This window comes from Cottoperca gobio, chromosome 1 (assembly GCF_900634415.1).
Source record: "Cottoperca gobio chromosome 1, fCotGob3.1, whole genome shotgun sequence".
In the NCBI taxonomy this organism is placed as follows: domain Eukaryota; kingdom Metazoa; phylum Chordata; class Actinopteri; order Perciformes; family Bovichtidae; genus Cottoperca; species Cottoperca gobio.
In genome coordinates this window covers 18,007,175-18,025,406 of record NC_041355.1, presented here as the reverse complement: position 1 = coordinate 18,025,406, position 18,232 = coordinate 18,007,175, and the positions used below count along the sequence as shown (strand labels likewise).

General features: G+C 39.1%; 2 protein-coding genes across 2 annotated transcripts; both read left to right on the top strand.

The window, feature by feature from the left end:
- Positions 1 to 459: 459 nt before the first annotated feature.
- cenpk (centromere protein K) lies at positions 460 to 6,041 on the top strand. Its single transcript, XM_029443447.1, has 10 exons — positions 460 to 588; positions 872 to 973; positions 1,065 to 1,121; positions 2,389 to 2,452; positions 2,759 to 2,805; positions 2,912 to 2,994; positions 3,132 to 3,230; positions 3,446 to 3,581; positions 3,704 to 3,757; positions 5,374 to 6,041. Exons 1-10 carry the CDS (start codon positions 586 to 588, stop codon positions 5,527 to 5,529), a joined length of 801 nt encoding a protein of 266 aa, XP_029299307.1. The 5' UTR covers positions 460 to 585; the 3' UTR covers positions 5,530 to 6,041.
- A 224-nt stretch (positions 6,042 to 6,265) lies between these two features.
- Positions 6,266 to 13,305, top strand: smap1 (small ArfGAP 1). The gene is made up of 10 exons (XM_029443418.1): positions 6,266 to 6,546; positions 7,022 to 7,155; positions 8,009 to 8,094; positions 8,210 to 8,285; positions 8,437 to 8,499; positions 8,625 to 8,700; positions 10,344 to 10,474; positions 11,421 to 11,631; positions 12,232 to 12,545; positions 12,631 to 13,305. Exons 1-10 carry the CDS (start codon positions 6,429 to 6,431, stop codon positions 12,763 to 12,765), a joined length of 1,344 nt encoding a protein of 447 aa, XP_029299278.1. The 5' UTR covers positions 6,266 to 6,428; the 3' UTR covers positions 12,766 to 13,305.
- The last annotated feature ends 4,927 nt before the right edge of the window (positions 13,306 to 18,232 follow it).

Here is an 18,232-nt window from a genome sequence, read left to right as displayed (position 1 = left end):
CACCATTACCTGTATAAGTACTGTTTTCCTTTTTGTATAAATTGTACTTTTATTATTTAAACCACCAATTATGGATGACCTATAGCCTATAACCTAACATGATGTTTGGCTTTGGCCTTGTTGGAAATAGTTTTTGTCTATTGAAGAGAGTAAACAATAAGCCCATTAAGTCATTAAGGAAAAACATTTTTTAAACATCTATATCTCAGTCCGTGCTTTATTAATGTATCTTACTTTGCTCTTTTTTATCTCTAATCTTTTTTCCCTCTTGATTTTCAGTTAACCTTATGGTTCATATTAAATTATACTGTAGCATAACTTCCATCATTGTTGATTTATTTATATCCTTCATCTATGTATATATATATATATATATATATATATATATATATATATATATATATATATATATATTTTCCTTCTGCTAAATTAAAAAGTGCATGCGCAGTCCTGCGCAACGTCAGAGCTCCTCAGCACTCCCCTCTGTCGCGGGCGTGACGTCATCAGGGTTGGCGGTATTTTGAAAAAGTACCGTCTGTTGTTGTTGACCGTGTCGTGCAGAAAGAACAGTGACATTTACTAATTATGGTAAGTCTACACGTCCTTTGACTAATCCTTGTAGTGTAGATATGTACACGGTTATGTAAAGTGCGATGTTTTCACATTCATTACAGAGAATATCGACCCTGCTAGCGTAAACTAGCTAATGTCAACTTTTCATTAGGCATCACGAGCCATGTTTAACCGACAGCTAATAAAAACTCAACCATGCTCTGACTGTGCCAACTATGTCCGTACTGTAGTGAGTATTCAAAAAACAAACCCAAATCCAAATCGTTACCTTTTGTCCGTTTTATGTGTCCGTGTTCAGGCGGAGGTGAAGTCCGGCGGCCAGGCAGCAGCAGAGCTGTCAGAGGCTGCTCTCAGCGAGCTGATGGACCTGTGCGAGGATCAGTTTGCTCAGCTGGAAAAGGTAAACGCATGTTTAGCGAGGCTGTCCTTTCTAATCTGTCACTGCATGTGCAGATAAATTATAAACGGTGGACTGTCTCTCTGTGTTGCAGCTTCAGAATGAGATTATTCTGTGTGAACCAGATTTCTGTGAGAATACTCGAGAGCAGGTGAGATGATTACATGTACGGTATGTTTCAGTTTGTATGCAGCATCTTCCCGAAGTTAATGATACAACAAGGAAAACCTTGAAGTGGGTATTTCAAAAAAAGTTAAACATTTACATTTTTTAAAACAAAAATATTTGATTAAATGGCCAAGACAACACTTTTCACTTCTTGTCATATTCATACAGCCCTTTTTATAAACATCATTTGCATCAAAGTTCTTTAAAGAGGCAAGCAAGATTACCTATTTATCTGACTATTCAACAATCGATTACGCTACAAAATGTACAGGGAAGGACAGAATACTTAGAACTGCTTAGACATAACTTCTAATCTCGCACCGCCAACTTTAAACAGTTTACACATTAAGGAAAAACGCCATAAAAAATTAAAAGAACATAATTTATCTTGCAGAGGCACGTAGAGTAGTGCAGTAACCCACTGCACTACTCCACAAATATGAAAATAAGTAAATATAAATGTAAAAATGAAAGGATAAGCTGTACATGTTATGATACTACATGTATATAGTAGATAAATGCAAAACGAGCTATACACATTATGATGATAACTATATGATAATGATAATATTACTTCAAAAATAAGATGTACTCATGATAATAATGATATAGTTATAAGAATAATATTAGTTCAAAAATAGCTATAATATGAGATGATAATCTTAGTTTAATAGTATAATGCAGAAAATGGGAGAGAGTTGTGCTTTATGGAGCTGCAGATGGCAATAACGAGCCATAAGTGTGTTTATAAATGTTAACAACTAATGTAGCATTTCATGGTTGGTGATCTATGTTTTCTTGCATGATACACACCGCTCATCAGTCAAATGCATCCCTCTGATTATGGACAACACAAAAAACAAATACCTCATCTTAATTTAGTTCACTTAGCTTCCAAAAACTAGAATAACCTCGTCCTCACCTGTTGGTACACATGTATTCAATTCCAGTTTAGATGTCCCCAAATCTTTCCAAGGCTTGTTTAAACTTTTAAGTATTATTTCACCAAACCGAGAGAGACAAAGTGTTGCAGTGCTTTTCTGTCACTTGAGGTTTTATTTTATTTCCATTGGGAGCATTTGAAATGACATTTTTATGTTCACATTTGACAGAATATTGTCAGCTAATTTGTTTTCATGTATATGTTGTGATATTTGTTTATGTAAATATCTTGCACAATAACTTAATCCTGCTTCATAAATGGGATGTGTTTGTATTTTCTGTGCATCGTGAATATTCATCTGCAACAGGCAGTAAATCGTCTGATGGCAACAGACGCTGAACTGAAGCAGTGGCTGACTGTGGAGCCGACACGTGAGTCCTCCATTCACACTGTAATAGTGATAAAAAGTATTTGCAACTGAAGTATGAATATCACAAATCAGTACCTCAGTTTTACGTCATTCTACATTTCAAAATAAACAATGTATCCTGCTGTGACATTGGTGCAACAAACATACAGTTTAATCCAGATTTCAGACTTTGTGACTTTATCAAATTGTGATTCCAGGCTTTCAAATTAAATCCAAATTGTTATTCCTGCTGTATCTAATGTTTGATATTACAAAAGTAGCATTTTTTAAATGCATTTATTTGTATATTTATTTTTGCTGCATCCAGTGCTGGCATCGAATTCAGAAGTTTTACTTCAAACTGGAAAAGAGGAGGTACATCTCTTTGTGAAATGTAACATTTAAGAATATCTTCTATTGAAATTACTTATTTAAATGCAAGTCTCCAGTTATGCAATCCATTGTCTCACTTTGTTCACAGATGCTCAAGCTGTGCTCTGAACTTGAGATGGTTCTTTCTTGCCAGGAAGCAAAAAGAGACAAACTGAGAGAAACTAAAGAACTGTGCGTAAAACTTGTACTTATAGTGCAAACTTATTGTCCTTCCTCGGGGAATATACTGTAAATGCTTGAATGAGACCTTTCAGATACTTTGTCTTTGTTTTGCTCTCTATATTGTTCTTAAAGTTTATGTTTTTTAGTGAACAGAAGTGGTTGGAGGAGAAGAAACAGGCACTGTTAGCTGCCAAAGACCATGTCGAACGACTTCAAATGGAAAAGGGGAAATTATCAGAGCATAGGTGAGTGTGGTGGCGAAGTCTCACTAAACCAGAGGAGAACAGGTTTTGAGGTGTGTCTCCACTGGAGGGCAGCAAAGCATGTGAAGAGTAGCAGAAATATGGAAAGAGGCAAAATAATGCAGTTATACAAAAATGAATGAATGTGAATAAACTCATATTTTACTTTGAAAAATGAATGTTTGAGCTAAAATGTGTGTGTGTGCCGCATTCCACAGTGTGTTGCAGGACACCAAGGCCAAAATCCAGAAGACGAAGGTCTACCAGGAGAGGTTGATGGAGTCTCTGGGGGACTTACTGGAGAAGCACGTCCCTCTCCCTCAGGATGAATACAGTACAAACAAGAAGAAGAAGGTGCCGCAGCCGTTTCTGTGTTTGATGCTCGTCTGTACTTGTGGCGCCTGTTTACATGCAAAACGTGTGTCGTTACTAGTCTAGTGCAGCTAACCTTTTTTTTTTGTTGTTTTCATTTTCAGAACATTACCCAGGAGTTAGACGAAGACTTGATTTCACTTAATGAAATTCTCGAGGTGGGTTTTGATGCACTACATAATCAGCTTTGATGTCCAATTCATTCGATGTCCTCGTGCTTCAAGTGAAAGCAGCCGATATCAGAAATCATAACACAGGTTTAATGACCACGAGGTTTTGCTTTGTGTCGTGGTAACAGTCACAATATACAAAGTAAAAGAAAAAAGAAGTACTGCAAAAGTCAAGAGTCATATATTTATATAATAGAAATTTACAATCAAAATATGTGAAATATCTTTTTAGTTAAATGCTAAATATTGACCCAAATGTTCGTATGAAGAACAAGTGCAATATATTGTCAATAATTATTAAATAATTAACAATTCAAGTTAGATGAGGAGACTTTACATACATAATAATGATGTTAACTTCATTCATATAGCATCTTTCAAAACAGAGGGTCTTACAATAAAAACAAAAATGAAGCTATTAAGACATACTACATCCTGTAGTGAGATGTGTGAACCCGAGCAGGTGCTCACTGTCTAACAGTTTGGGTTTTAAAAGGATTCTGACATGACATTTTCAAGAAACTGAATAACTCATTGTTATGTTGTTTAACCAAAATAAACAGAAAATAATTTAACATTTCTTTTATTCTGTCAGGGTAATGCTTAAAGGCTCAGTTCACACAAATCATGAAAGAATAAACAAAGAAAGTTCCACCACTGACGCCTGATGGATCCACAGCTGTGCAGATGGTTTGAGTTGAACTGAGATTAGTAGCTAGAAACTGCTGTTGATTAGAAAATGTCATGATACAGTTCTCTGGGCCAAAATATCTTGTTTTAATCATTATTACTGAAATAAGAATGGATATCTTTAAATAGTGTCAAAGGCTGTGACCTTTTAAAGATGCAGGTCTATTGTCACAGCAGACATTTTGACATAATGGCGGGAAAAGCTAAGGTGACATAACAATAATAAAATATGCAGAAACTGTCCAGTGGACAGGAAAATGTGTTTGTAGTTGGCTAGCGCACTAATGACGATTATAAAAAACAAGATTATAACTAATTGTGAAAAGTTATATCTCAATCCCCCTCCCCTCTCGTCCACTGGAGTTACAGAAAACTAAAGATGACAATAAACTTCAGCAAAATGGTCACAAAACTGTCATGTTAATGTTAACTACACATGACATCTCTGATGATAATCTCCTTCTGAGAACATATTATGTTTTGTTATTTTGTTAATTTTGGGGATAAACCCAAACGGTTGTTTGACGTCATCATCTGACAAGTTATCAGAGTTTTGATTGGCTGGAAAAGTTGAGAGTTTTGTTGCGGCTGAGCAGTCAATTCTGCCAACTCTCAATGCTGCGCATGTAAAATAGTTTGTTATATATTGTTAAATACGTCATTGTTTCGTTCTCAAACCGAAATCACAAAAGCATGTGCACAAACACATCCAGTACATAAGTGGGGCAGCACTTTTGTCACGTCATCTCTTTCCTAGCATCTCTTTTTTAAATGTGTATTGTCAAATAGAGACAGAAATACAAACCCAAATCCAATGAACTGTCTGTGTGTAAATGCCTGCCTGCATACTTTAAAGGTTGTATCACATTGTACCATTACTGAACCCCAGTCTCCTGTCTTCTGTACCGCCACAGCTGCTCATGAACAAGGTCCTGAACACACCACACGACCCCTACGTGACGATAGACAACACATTCTGGCCACCGTACATAGAGATGCTGCTCCGCTATGGCATTGCAGTGAGGCACCAGGAGAATAACTTCAAGATCCGCCTGGAAACCTTTTGTTAGTGCCGTGGTGCATTAGGCATCTCAAGCACCACTTATCTGCTTGTGTTTCTAATTTGAGGCTGCTTGTACAGTGCTATCATTGTGTATATTTATGTAAGCTGATATGAAGAATAACTGTCATTTAGGCTTCAAATAAGTATTTTTTAAGAGCTGTTTTTTATGTACAGACTAACCATGGGTCCTATAAAATGTCTGAGAACACCTACATTTAAGTCATGAAATAATTTAAATGTATCAAAGGAAGCACTCTCAATTTCATGTAAACTCATTAACACTCAATAGGGTAGAAAGTCTATATGTTTCCTTAGATCTTATTATCAATGGCACGGTGTAATCTGCAATAAGCAATGTATGTTTGTATGTATGGCTTTCAATGCGGTTTCATTTAAATGTGTTAAAATTGCTTAAAAGGTGATTTACGGAAGCCTTCACATATCCCGATGGTGTACTCTGTGTATGTAGTGTTTGTTTGTTTGTATATATTTCATTGTTCAATAAAATGTGGAACTTCAGATGTGGTGTTTTCAGGAAAGAGACACATTATTTGACCTTTATTGATGTAGGCAACAAGTAGGCATTTTTCCAGCCAACATTATTAATAGAGCTATTGGACAAAGTTTAAATGCAGATTACGAATATTTTATGAAAATGTAAAACTTAATTCAGAAGAAACGTTGTGCGTCAGACGACGTCAGAGCTGTCGTCCAATCAGATGCTTCCGCCGCGTCAGCTTTAGGATTCCTGTGGGCGGAGAGGGGATTCCGGTTCCGGGTGTTTTCATATCGCACTCGGAGGCGTTCATCACTCTGATTATGGTCTTTTATCAGAAACTTATCTCGATTAATGATTGATTAAAGTAAAGTTAATTTAATCGAGGAAGTCCAACTAAAGTCGTGAATATGGCGACACGCTCGGAGAGAGAGAAGTCCCAGAAACTCAATGAGCAGCACCAGGCCATCCTGTCCAAAATGCTGAGAGAGGAAGACAACAAGTACTGCGCCGACTGCGAGGCGAAAGGTGCGACATTCACACTATCCACATTTTTCCATTTCACTACACAAAGTTAACATTTTGACTCATAACCCGCCGCTAATGTTAACTAACAATGTAGCATCTGCGTTAGTTAGCTTAGCCAAGCTAACCCGCTAGTGTGTAACTGGCTGAAGCTAGTCAGCTGACATCTCTTCCCCTTAAGATAAACTAAGGGGCTAACTAGCAAGCTAACTTCTCCAAATCTTCATAAGCTCCCCCGCCACAGTGCCTCTCCTTTTCCTCCGCCTTCAGCTGCCATGCGGGTTTTACGAGCGTTTAACAAACTGCCAGATCCTGAACAGGAACTTGACAATTATGTTCATGTTAGGTCATTGGTGAAGAATGCAGAACAAAGCTTTTGGCACTTTAAAGTCTCTACAAGATCGTGCATGTTTTGTTTTTCTTCTTCTTCAGACATCTATCCATATTCAAATCATAATCTGGTTTTGGTTTTTTTCAGGTCCAAGATGGGCATCCTGGAATCTGGGAGTATTTATGTGCATCCGGTGTGCTGGCATCCACAGGAACCTGGGAGTACACATATCCAGAGTCAAATCAGTCAACCTGGACCAATGGACCTCAGAACAAATCCAGGTGCCGTTTTGGTCTTTGTGTACTTCGGTTCAATTACAAAAGAAGATGCCTAGTGTAATGAGACATTATTGTGAAATCTTTGTTGTATGGGATGTAATGTAATGGTTTCATCGTCCTCTTACTCTATTGACAGCCAGCCTTTTCATCTCAGTGCCTCAGACCTTTGACATTATTGCACATTTCCATTAATAAGGGGTACTCAATAATTTAGCACTGCACCTCATCCATCTTGTCAGACTCACAAGAGACATTTTTTAAACAGAATGGTCAAATTCTGTTCAGCAGAGTGTGAGAGGTCCCTAGTATCGGTCAAGCATCAAACCTACTGGATCCTACACGTCCCGTAATGCTAATTGACAGGGTCTTTCAGTGAGCCTCATTCATGTCCTTTGGAAGACACCACAATTACCTGTTTTCAACTTTAAAAGAACTGCTAACATGAGCATCCATCCTTCATGATTACAAGTGGAGGACACTTTTTTGAAAGCTCCCAATATAAATGTGATTTAGCAATTTTGCAGCGAAAGTGCCTGAAAAGTTTAATAAATATGGATGTCTCGCATGAGCTGTTGCCCAAGGTAATTAAATCCAAATTTGAGACCCTTCCCCCCCACCAGCCCTCCACTGTGCCTTCTTGGTAGACGCCCACCCGTCAATCTGCTCGCCCCTAGTTTGTAACATAGGCTCTTTATTATTAGTGTATTATATGTGAGAGATGTGTTGTACTCTCCATGAAGACCAAACGTAGTAATGTTTAAATTCAATGAAGTGCCCCCTTGAAATACTTCAGCATGTATATATGTACAGGTTTTGTTTTCTATTCTATTTACCCCTCCGTTCTTCTTTTTTTCAGAGTATACAGGATATGGGTAATACCAATGGCAGGCAGCTTTATGAGGCCAACCTTCCAGAAAGCTTCAGAAGACCTCAAACAGACCAGTATCCTTAACTATGAGCAGACGCAAAAATACCTTAAACACTCCATACTGTATTTACTGAAGTTATTCATTTGTGACGTGTTTGTTGCCCATTTTTCTCTTAACTCTGACCGAAGAGCGGTGGAATTCTTCATCAGGGATAAATATGAGAAGAAGAAATACTACAGCAAGAATGTGACCAATGGGAGCAGTGTATGTATCAGGGCTTAACCTTTTTTCTTAAATACTATATAGCTCTGTGTCCATGCCTTTGTAATAGCAGTGAACACACTTTTGCAGACAAGTGGTTTAAGCTGGCATCTGTTTTTATTGTTCATTTTGAGCTTCTTTTGTTTTTTTCCAGCCAAAAGATGGTAAGAAAGAGAGGGAGCCAGACAGAGGGGGCAAGGTGTCATCCTACACCAAGGTGAGCCTGACACACACTCCTTCCTGAGTCGAGCTGTAGAAACACGATCCTCAGCTTTGTTATTATCCCGTATGGAGTTTGCCCTACTTGTTTTGTTTATTTTTAACTACTTTGTTTCTTTAAAGAGTGAAGAGTCCAGGCCCGTTCCCAAAATCAGCCCCGCTAAGACTTCAGAGCCCTCTGTGAACCTACTAGGCCTTGGTGAGTATCTCTGCATTTCTTGTTTTCCTGGAAATTAAAAACCGTCTGAAATGTGCTGACTGTGAGAGATATTTATGGAATCAGGCTAAATAAGGTTTCATCTTGTAATTGTTTTCCTTTTTATTGCCAGTTCTGCAGATCTAATAAATGATTGGATGACTATAAACTCATTGAGCCGCGAGTTTGGAGGTTTTATGGGCTCAAGCTGCTGTGTAATTTTAGATTAATGATATTTACTATGTATTTAATTTGACTGTATATATTATGAGTTGCCTGTAACTCTTGGTGTCGCATGCTGATGCTGCGGCATGTTACGGCTGTGATTGTATACCGTCTCTCCTCACAGCAGGAGATAACTGCACTGACATTGTGGTTCTGTGAGGCTCAGGGCCAGAACATGGCCGTCTCCGTCCTCACGTTGTAGAATCAAGCAGAGAGCTTCAGAGAAAGTGTGATTGGTTTGTAGCACCCGTGTAACATAGGAGTCACTGTGACTGTACATGACTAACTCATCTCTGATCTGTTAGGCTGTCTGTATCACAACTAATGAAATCTGTTGTACCAGTGAAGCACTGCAAGGCTTCTTTGTGAAAGCTACGGACGACTGACTTTAACTTCTTGTTTTTCACATCTAGATTTTGACTTTTTTATTCGTTTGGAAGATCAGCCTTAAATATTACTAGGGATAAAAGGGTCATGAAAATGAAGAATTAAGACGCAACTCATGATTAGGCCTTGAAGACTCGGGGATGTTTCTGGCAAGATGCCCTTCTTCAGCCTGTTTTCTGGCAATTTTCATCAATATACACAGCTGGGGTTATTGATAGGGGATAAATAGGCAGAAATGGGATGATAGGTTATCACTTTGGGGATGAAATGTAAAACAATATGCTGTGAACTGGTTTGAGGAAGAGGGACAGTTTGACGCATCATGAAAGGAGGTGCTCACGCCACCTACATGCCAACCATATGGCAAAGGTTTTCCTCATGGGTCCATTGTTGGATCTCTTGCCGTGTACAAGTGTTATGTGGATATTTCTGCTTGACTTTATAGACCGCTGTGCTTCTTATTAAAATGTGTTGCTTCTCATGGTTTGAATGCTGGTGTAGCACTACAGGTTATTGTTTGTCCATCTATGCTTTCAATGAGGTCGCGCTGACATTAGTATAGTGTGCGTTATGACTTCTTTACAGCAATTTCAGTTACGGTTTAAAGTAAGATGAGACATTTATGTTACTGATGAGCTTGGAGGGGCGTTACATTATTTGGATGTTTACTGTTATTTTAGTTTTGTGGCCAATAAGTGTAAGCTGATTAATTTTTTATTGTACTAATTGTTCTGCTTACTGTGCGGACAGTTCTGCAGCTGTGGGAGGGCGTTGCAGTTAAATAAACACAAGGCATATTCTCACATTAGCAAACACGAGCTCTGTTTGCTGTACACACCTTTTCACAGCAATTGCATATTACATTTGGGTGTTGTTTATGATCTTTCATAGCGTTCTAAGTGAATTCAGGTAGAATATCATTGGGAAGTTGTCAGTTATGCTGCGTTGTGTTGAAATAGTCTCAGTGTTGTTTGCTCTTCCCGTGTAAGCGATTTTCAACCTGTAAAACCAGTTTTTGCACTTTTCTGTCACAGACATACCTGCAGCTGCTTCAACTAACAATGGTAGCACGAGCACAAGCCAGAACAACAACGACCTGGATATATTCGGCCCTATGGTATCCAACCCCCTCCCCGCGTCCTCATCCGCAGCTCAGTTTCCTCAGGTAAAACCCAGCAAGAATTCCCCCATCCAGATTTACTACTAATTTGTGAATATTGCTCAGGAGGACTTTACAGTCATGGATGTCTAGTTGTAAAACTGAGATGAATTGTGCAGTGGAAAATCAAAAATCAAATGATAACTATCGGCATCAATAACCCACAAGACAGCAACACCAATACTGAGAGTGAAAGAGGGCCGGATAGGAAATGAACGCAGCTAATGAGGCAATCATTTGGCGAAACATTTAAATAGGGCTGCAAGCAATGATTATAGTCATTAGCGGTTAATTTGTTTGTTACTATTTTGATTAATCATTCAATTTCAAACTTGAATTGGGTGTCTTAAACTCCAAGGTGATGTCTTTTAAAGGTCTTGTTCTGTCGGTCCCAAACCCAGATACTCAGTTTAATCTGATTTAAAAGAAAGAAATATCCATATTTCAGAGGCTGGAAACGGCATTTACGATAAATCAGTCATTAAAACAGTTGTTGATCATTTGTTTTGTACATCAACTAATCGCTAAGTCAACCATTGCAGCTCTATAAAACATATCCTCGTTATATCCCGTTGTTATCGCTAAAAAGGACTTGTTGTTCGGTCCTTTTGGATTCACTAACCACACAATGGCTGTACCTGCTACTAACAGCCTACCGACAGGCCACAATATGGGGACTTATTATGTGGGACGGGCTAATAAATGGATCAAACAGCCGATGGATGTATGCCAGTATAGCAAACAGACCGTAACCTTTAATTAAAGGAAATTAATTATGTAACCTTTTGTTGACGATGATTTGTTGGTTTGTTTGAAACCTGCTGTGTCAGGACAGCACCCAGAGAGTGGACCGAGGACCAGCAGGTGTACAAGGACTATTTTAAACAAGTGAATCTCTGTTATTGCATACTTTCATCTCAAAGTTTAAAAAAAGAAACCTTCCACCTGTCAGGTGAGCTCCAGTAACGCGGCCAGCACGCCGACACAAGCTCCAGGAGCTGCGGGAGGCGGAGCCGGCTCAGGGTCAGGGCAGGGAGACCTGGACTTGTTCAGCGACAACAGTAGCGCCACTAAAACTGAAGACGTGGCCAAGAAGCCCCTGTCCAAGGACTCCATCCTGTCCCTGTATGGAACCAACAGCATGTCCCAACAGGCCCCCGCTGGTGAGGACGCAAACGTTGAAATAATGTGCAGTCATTTCTTTGTATTGTAATGTCTTACGATACATGATCATGATGTAACTGTTCTCGATACCTTTAGAATTGTAAATGCCTTTTTACAAAAGCTTTTATTTATTTAACAAAAGAAGTCAAAGTTCTCCATTGTTAAATATTGTCTAAACATTAGCAGCTAAACAACTTTGCTTAAAATTGGATCATGACATTTTTAAGCTTTCTTCAGTATTAAAGTGATCCAGTGATGGTTGTCTGTCCATCCACGGAGTCTCTGCAAACAAGAGCTGGTACGAGCTACAATTGTCCAAATTGTAGTTATAAAACTTGGGTGGTGCGGCTGTCTGGATTTTGTCCAAGGGGAGGCCTTAGTGTGTGAGACTTTGAAAACCCCTGGCTACACTAACAATTTCCTCACCGAGGTATTGCTTAAATCTGTGAATGTGGGGAACTGAATCCACAAGGAGCAAGTAGATACCTGTTTGAATGTCCCCACACAGTCCCACAGAGCTTTCCTAACGTACCATGCTGATTAACAGGCTCTTCAAACAAACACACTTGAACAACATATTTGTCTTCTTCCCCCCTCAGCTGGAATGTTCATGGGCCCCTCCCAGATGCAGTTTCCTGTCCAGGCCACTGGTGGTTATCAGCCCTTCCCTGGTATGGGCACTGCCATGCCGCCTACAACCGTCATGGGCGCGATGATGGGGCCCAGTCCGGGCATGATGGTTGGGATGACGATGCCTAATGGCTTCATGGGGAATGCGCCAGCCACTGGTGTGATGGGCATGGCACCGAGGATGATGGGACCACAGGGCGGTGCGCTGCCTGCAGGCATGGTGCCTGCTCAGGGCATGTACGCCATCCAGCCTGGGCAGCAGGCTCAGTGGAACATGGGTCAGGTATGGAGAGTCATCAAGCTTTTGTTGATTACTGCAGCATTGATTATGCTCCAGTGTTAATACAGATGTGTCTTAACATCCTCAGGTGAATCAGCAGATGTCCGGCTTGGCCCTGAACAGTGCAGGTGGCCAGATGGCCTTCGGTCAGCCTCCGTCAGCCATGGGTGGATGGGCCGCCCCTGGATCGGGCCAGACTCTGAGCACACAGCTATGGAAGTGAGCCTCCGAGCGGGTCGATGGCCGGACAGAGTGAGAGTCGAGGTTGCAGAAAGTGCAAAATATATCTTGTGCTTCTCTGCGCCTCACGATGAACTGATGCCCATTTCCATCGCGGACCAGCCTTCAGAACATGAAAATTGTATCTCCTTTTTTTTCCTTCTCCCTTTCTCTGTCTCTCTTTCTCTCTATTGTGTGAGTGAATTGGGAGTCATACAGGATTACAGCCTGGCAGTTTCTGCCTGTCATATGGTTTTTGATCATAACTTTTATTTTCCTTTTTTGGAAAAAAAAAAATGACAAGGAAATAACAGTCCCAACAAAAATGATATCGACATATCAGAAAAGCTGCAGGACCAGTAACACAAGCTTTTATTGTATCACTGTATCATTATAAGAATATAGAACATTTAAATGAATAGTATTTAACGGGAGAAGACATGACTATCAAGTCTGTCAGTACTGCTCCCAAATGTACAGCGCTGTATAACCTTCTTTTAAAGTACTTGTGGTTCCCCTATAAAATAAAAGTGATAATAAACGACTTGCTTGGAAGCGTCTTCTATGATTAAAGTTTTTGAAAGCTTAAAATAGGGGAAGTTGATTCTTCACCCCCTAAATGATCACTTGTATAGCAGTTACTCACCCTGTGTTGCCTTGAACTATTGAACAAAGATTCAGAAATCAAAAAACATTCTTTAGGAATTGAAGTAAATGTGAGCCGTGTTTAACAACCGCAAACATATCGATAGATTCGTTTATATGCTTCCTCAACTTGTGCAGTACAGTCCAAGTCTCACAGTGTGACACTGTTTATGCAAAAGTGTATAAAATAGAAAGATTTGAGCAAAAATATGTGTTTGGGAAGTAGTGAGCACACGACTGGATAAATGAGACTTGGATTGTACTACACGAGGTGTGAGAGTTTATAAACGGATGTTTTGATAGCGTTTTGCTGTTAAACGCGGCCCCCATTCACTTCAATTCATTAAGAATTTACTCAGTTTTTTAAACTATTTTGTTCACCAAGGAGCAATGCAAGAACAACGGTTTTCTTCACAAATTGAAGGCAACACAGGGTGAATAATTGATGTACAAATGATCGTTTTGTGGGTGAAGTATTCTTTAAATTGTTCCAAGGTCATTAGAGGACCTTAATATCATAAAATTGTTAGCAGTCAGGTTTTTATGTTCTAATGTTAAGTTATTTGCATGTTTGTGTTAACCACAACAATCTGTAGGAATGTGGGAATGAATAGTATGTTTGTTTTTAATTGTAAATATAAGAACTCCGGCTCGAAGGACCAAGTATGTTGGAAAAATATTCTTAATAACACCACGAAGTCGGGATCCAAATCAAATAAAGGGTTTAATCTATATTCTTGCAAGAAGGAGCTGAGTTTATACATACAAAGATGATCAACTCACACACACAGATAGTAATGCTGTCGTGTCGCTCAGAGAAGCAACTGTCCCTGCTTCAATATATATATATATATATATATATGTATGTGTGTGTATATATATATATATATATATATATATATATATGTATGTATATATATATATATATATATATATATATATATATATATATATATATATATGTATGTGTGTGTATATATATATATATATATATATATATATATATATATATATATGTATGTGTGTGTATATATATATATATATATATATGTATATGTATGTATATATATATATATACTGAGATCAAAGGAACCAACTGATTCAGATCAGGTCGCCCTTGGTTTATTACTTGTTTACAGTAAATAACAGATGTGCTGATCAATCACCTGAGGACTGTTCTTTTATTGATCTATAGTTCATCATTAGTTCACCTGCTGTGTTAAGCACTCAGTTTCTGTATTTTCCCATCAATATAATATATTGCTTAACCGTGGCTGTAGTTTAGACAACAAAGTGTTGGTGGAGAAGGCAGTTCAAACCATTGTGGAAGGGAGTCTATCATATGGGTGTAATGGGCTTCAGTGTGAACCCCCTGGGATGGGAGGATATTTATTTATCCTATACTTGCCTAAAATCTGATCCGGGTTTCTACTGAGGCACTGAAACTAACTTTACACTGCATTTTGTATATCAGGAATCTGAATAACAGATCCGTTGTTAAACAGGAACAATAGATAGTAGCTCCTCCTCTTCTTAGTCACAAGCAGATCAAAAACATCCAGTGTTGAAAAAATACATGTTTTTCCTAAATTATAGAAGTTTAAAGTTTAAGATTGCAGAAAACAGAAGATGAATGAACAAAATGACTAACCAGAAAGTGAAACATGAATTGACATTGGGACATTGCAACTGGTGCTTTGAAGATGTATCATGTCACACTGTTACTACGGCTACCCTACAGGTGGCAGTATTGTCACATGGAAAGTCCAGAGATGAAATGCTTTTTGAAATTTGCAGAACTTGCTCATTTAAAAGGTTTCGTGGACCCAGAATACGACCCGACACACCAGAACACAGTCAGCGCAGATAGTCTCTGAGGGCAGTGAGTACTTGTAAACCTGAGGAGTTTTTCTGCTGAGTCACATTTGTCCGCTTGTAGAGAACAGAGTGGAAGACATTGAGCTTTAGGGTCAACTGATGTCACAGTTGCAGTTGTTTGTTCTTGTTCAGTTGAGTAGTCTACTATCATTGTTGCCCCTGATGGCAACGGCCTGCATAGTTCGATTTAAACAATAGATCACCATATAGCAACATCCACGTTGTGCAAAACGTGTGGAAAGAAGAACTCATAATTCAATCTGTGTGCTGATATTCACACACAACTCAACAGCTGATTCAGACTTGTGTGGTATGAACAAAAGTTAATCAAATACAAATGTTTTTATTTATTCATGTAGCTGTCCTGGAAGTGTTAACAGACATCTCTGCCGGGTGTTTTCATCAAACCTTCACATTTGCAAAGTATATTGAGGAAGTGAGTCTACTGATTTATGATGTTCATTTCGGAAAGCGCCTGCATGTATTGAGCTTTCTGACATGATAAATGGCTGTGTGGTTTTGGCTATAACAAGGTGCAGCAAATGTCTTTTTCTATAGGTTTGAAAAGTTATTAAAATTAGTGTCTCTAGTGACACGCACATTGTTCATGTACATGTAACCAACACTTGGTGGCAGTAGTGCAGTTCCTTTATAAGAACAGGGAGTTGCCCAGTTCAGTCTGTGGCCAAAATGAACTAAAGTCTGCTTACTGTTAAGTGCACATATTGTATTTTTCATTTCTGTCTTATATATTTCTTTATTAATTTGTAGTTGCCCTGATTATATTTAATCCCAATGCACTTGTTGCTCAGCTGTTTCCCTTCCTGACGGTTATAAAGTGCTGCATGCAGAGCATTACGTTTATTATTACTCCTGACTTTTTCATGGCTGCTGTGATGAATGCACTTTTGTTGAAGTTTATTGCGAGTCTTTCGGGCACATTCACACAAACTCGCAGCATTTGGAAAATGAGAGTCATACTACAGTAGGTGTTTACAGCCAGTAGCTGCTTTGTGGGGAAAGTGTGCTTCACTCTGCCTCCGAGCAGTTTTGATCAGTAGTTCATTCACTCGGTAATTACTCTTTTTTGTTTATCTTAATAGGAAATTCAACAGAATGTATTTCTTTAAACACACACAGGTTTGGTGTTTCTCCACCCAGTGCATGCTGGGATATGCTCCAGTGCACAATCACCCAACCCATGGGATACTTTAAAAGTGAATGTGGTCACTTTAACAGTCACAGAAAAATGCAACAGGAACAGACCTATTCTTTGTATAAGCTTGCTCTTTCATGATAGGATGCATTGTATATAGAAATCTACCAAGCTGTGGTAATCACTGTAGGCCTGCTCAAGTAGGTTTGTTCTGGTCTATTATATGTCGGGTGTGGTTCCTCAAACCAGCCCTACCTGTTAAACTCCGACTCAGAGCCACATACTTTTCTTATTCAAACAGAAGACGATACTAAATGTCGGTAACTGAGTTTTAATAGTGGGAATAGACTGAGAGGAGGAACAAACTCACATCCATGCAAATGGATGAAAAATCACAGCTATCTCATGCTTGGCAGGGCCTGAAAGCCCCTAAAGTGTATTTGGTCTTGTTCCACTCTCTGCCTCTCAACTGTTGCTACGCCTCGCTGCAGCTCAGGCACAGTTTGAAAACTTTCACAGCAAGGTCTGATGCCACACTGAATCTCAGACCTTTAGCAAAGAGGTTAGGCATTCCTCTCAGCTTGTGTGTCAAACCTAACACTGCTCCAGAATAGAGTCCGCCAGTCGAGTGAAGAATGTTCCTTCTCTCCGCAGCAGCTCAATGGACTTTTTGACCCTGAAACATCAACATTCCCGCTGATACGGACGTCAGCCTCCGGTTTAAACGTTGCAGACATGACTTATACTTAACTAAACATTTCGCTGATAAGAAAGCTTAATGTGATTTGGTAAAAGTCCACACTGAAAGGCTGCAGGCCCACATTCAAGTGAATGTTTCTGATTACTTACAGTAGGCCTACGTGGTTTAATTCATCATCTTTACAATAATACTGTAAAGAAATTGTTCAACATTTTTGGGAAATATGATTCACAGTTTGAGGAGAAAATTGCTTCCACTCTTATGTTAGCAAGCTAAATATTGCTGCCTTTAGATGGGGACGTGTTTACCGTGTTCATGAGAACTCAATATGAATATTCCCAACCTTGTAAGTGGAAATTGTCATAAAGCTCTAGCTAGCTAGCGTAGCTCCGTCCAGAGGTAACAAAATCCACCACTAGAGCCGACTTATTAACACCTTATATCCTGTAAACTGAAGCGTGAAAATAACCCCTGCCCCTGTTTACAGTCTTTGTGCTAAGCTAAGCTAAAACTGACTGCTGGTAGCTTCATGTTTAGCATATAGATGAAGATAAAAGTGGTACTAATCTTTTCAAGAAAAACAAATCGTACTTCCCATAATGTCGAACAATTCCTTTAATCATACTGCGGTTTTCTGTGTAATTCTTAAGCTTAGTGCACTAAATAATGATGAACACATTGTGACTTACAGTGTGCAGGCTAGGCTTTTAGTTGCAGGACGAGGAAAGGTTACACGCATCGTAAAAGCCCCTGTTGCTTTAACAGTTTAGCAGAAAACAGAAAATATCCAAAGTATCCTGAACCTGTCATTCATTTATCTGAATTTACTCTGTGTGGAATCAAGAGAGTAACATCTTTTCTTCCTCTCTGATCTCACTCCTTCCTCGCCTCAGGCTAGCCTTGGATGGCAGACGGCCATGACAGAGAAAATACAGAAATGACTGTTGGCAACTTGGCACCGCTTCATATCATATTCATCGGTGCAGCCTTCCACGTGACGTCAGTCTGCATGTTCAGGGTTGTCAATCATAACCTAATTACTACTTAGTGTCGGCTTCTTGCTTTCTTGTCTGTGATCCCATGATCTCCTTA

Excerpts from the sequence above, each read along its gene's own strand:
- cenpk (XM_029443447.1), top strand. Across the intron at positions 1,122-2,388 it reads GTGAGAATACTCGAGAGCAG|GCAGTAAATCGTCTGATGGC; the intron begins GTGAGATGATTA and ends CATCTGCAACAG. Across the intron at positions 2,806-2,911 it reads TTCAAACTGGAAAAGAGGAG|ATGCTCAAGCTGTGCTCTGA; the intron begins GTACATCTCTTT and ends CTTTGTTCACAG.
- smap1 (XM_029443418.1), top strand. The coding sequence starts at position 6,429 with ATGGCGACACGCTCGGAGAGAGAGAAGTCCCAGAAACTCAATGAGCAG. Across the intron at positions 6,547-7,021 it reads CGCCGACTGCGAGGCGAAAG|GTCCAAGATGGGCATCCTGG; the intron begins GTGCGACATTCA and ends GGTTTTTTTCAG. Across the intron at positions 10,475-11,420 it reads CCGCAGCTCAGTTTCCTCAG|GTGAGCTCCAGTAACGCGGC; the intron begins GTAAAACCCAGC and ends TCCACCTGTCAG.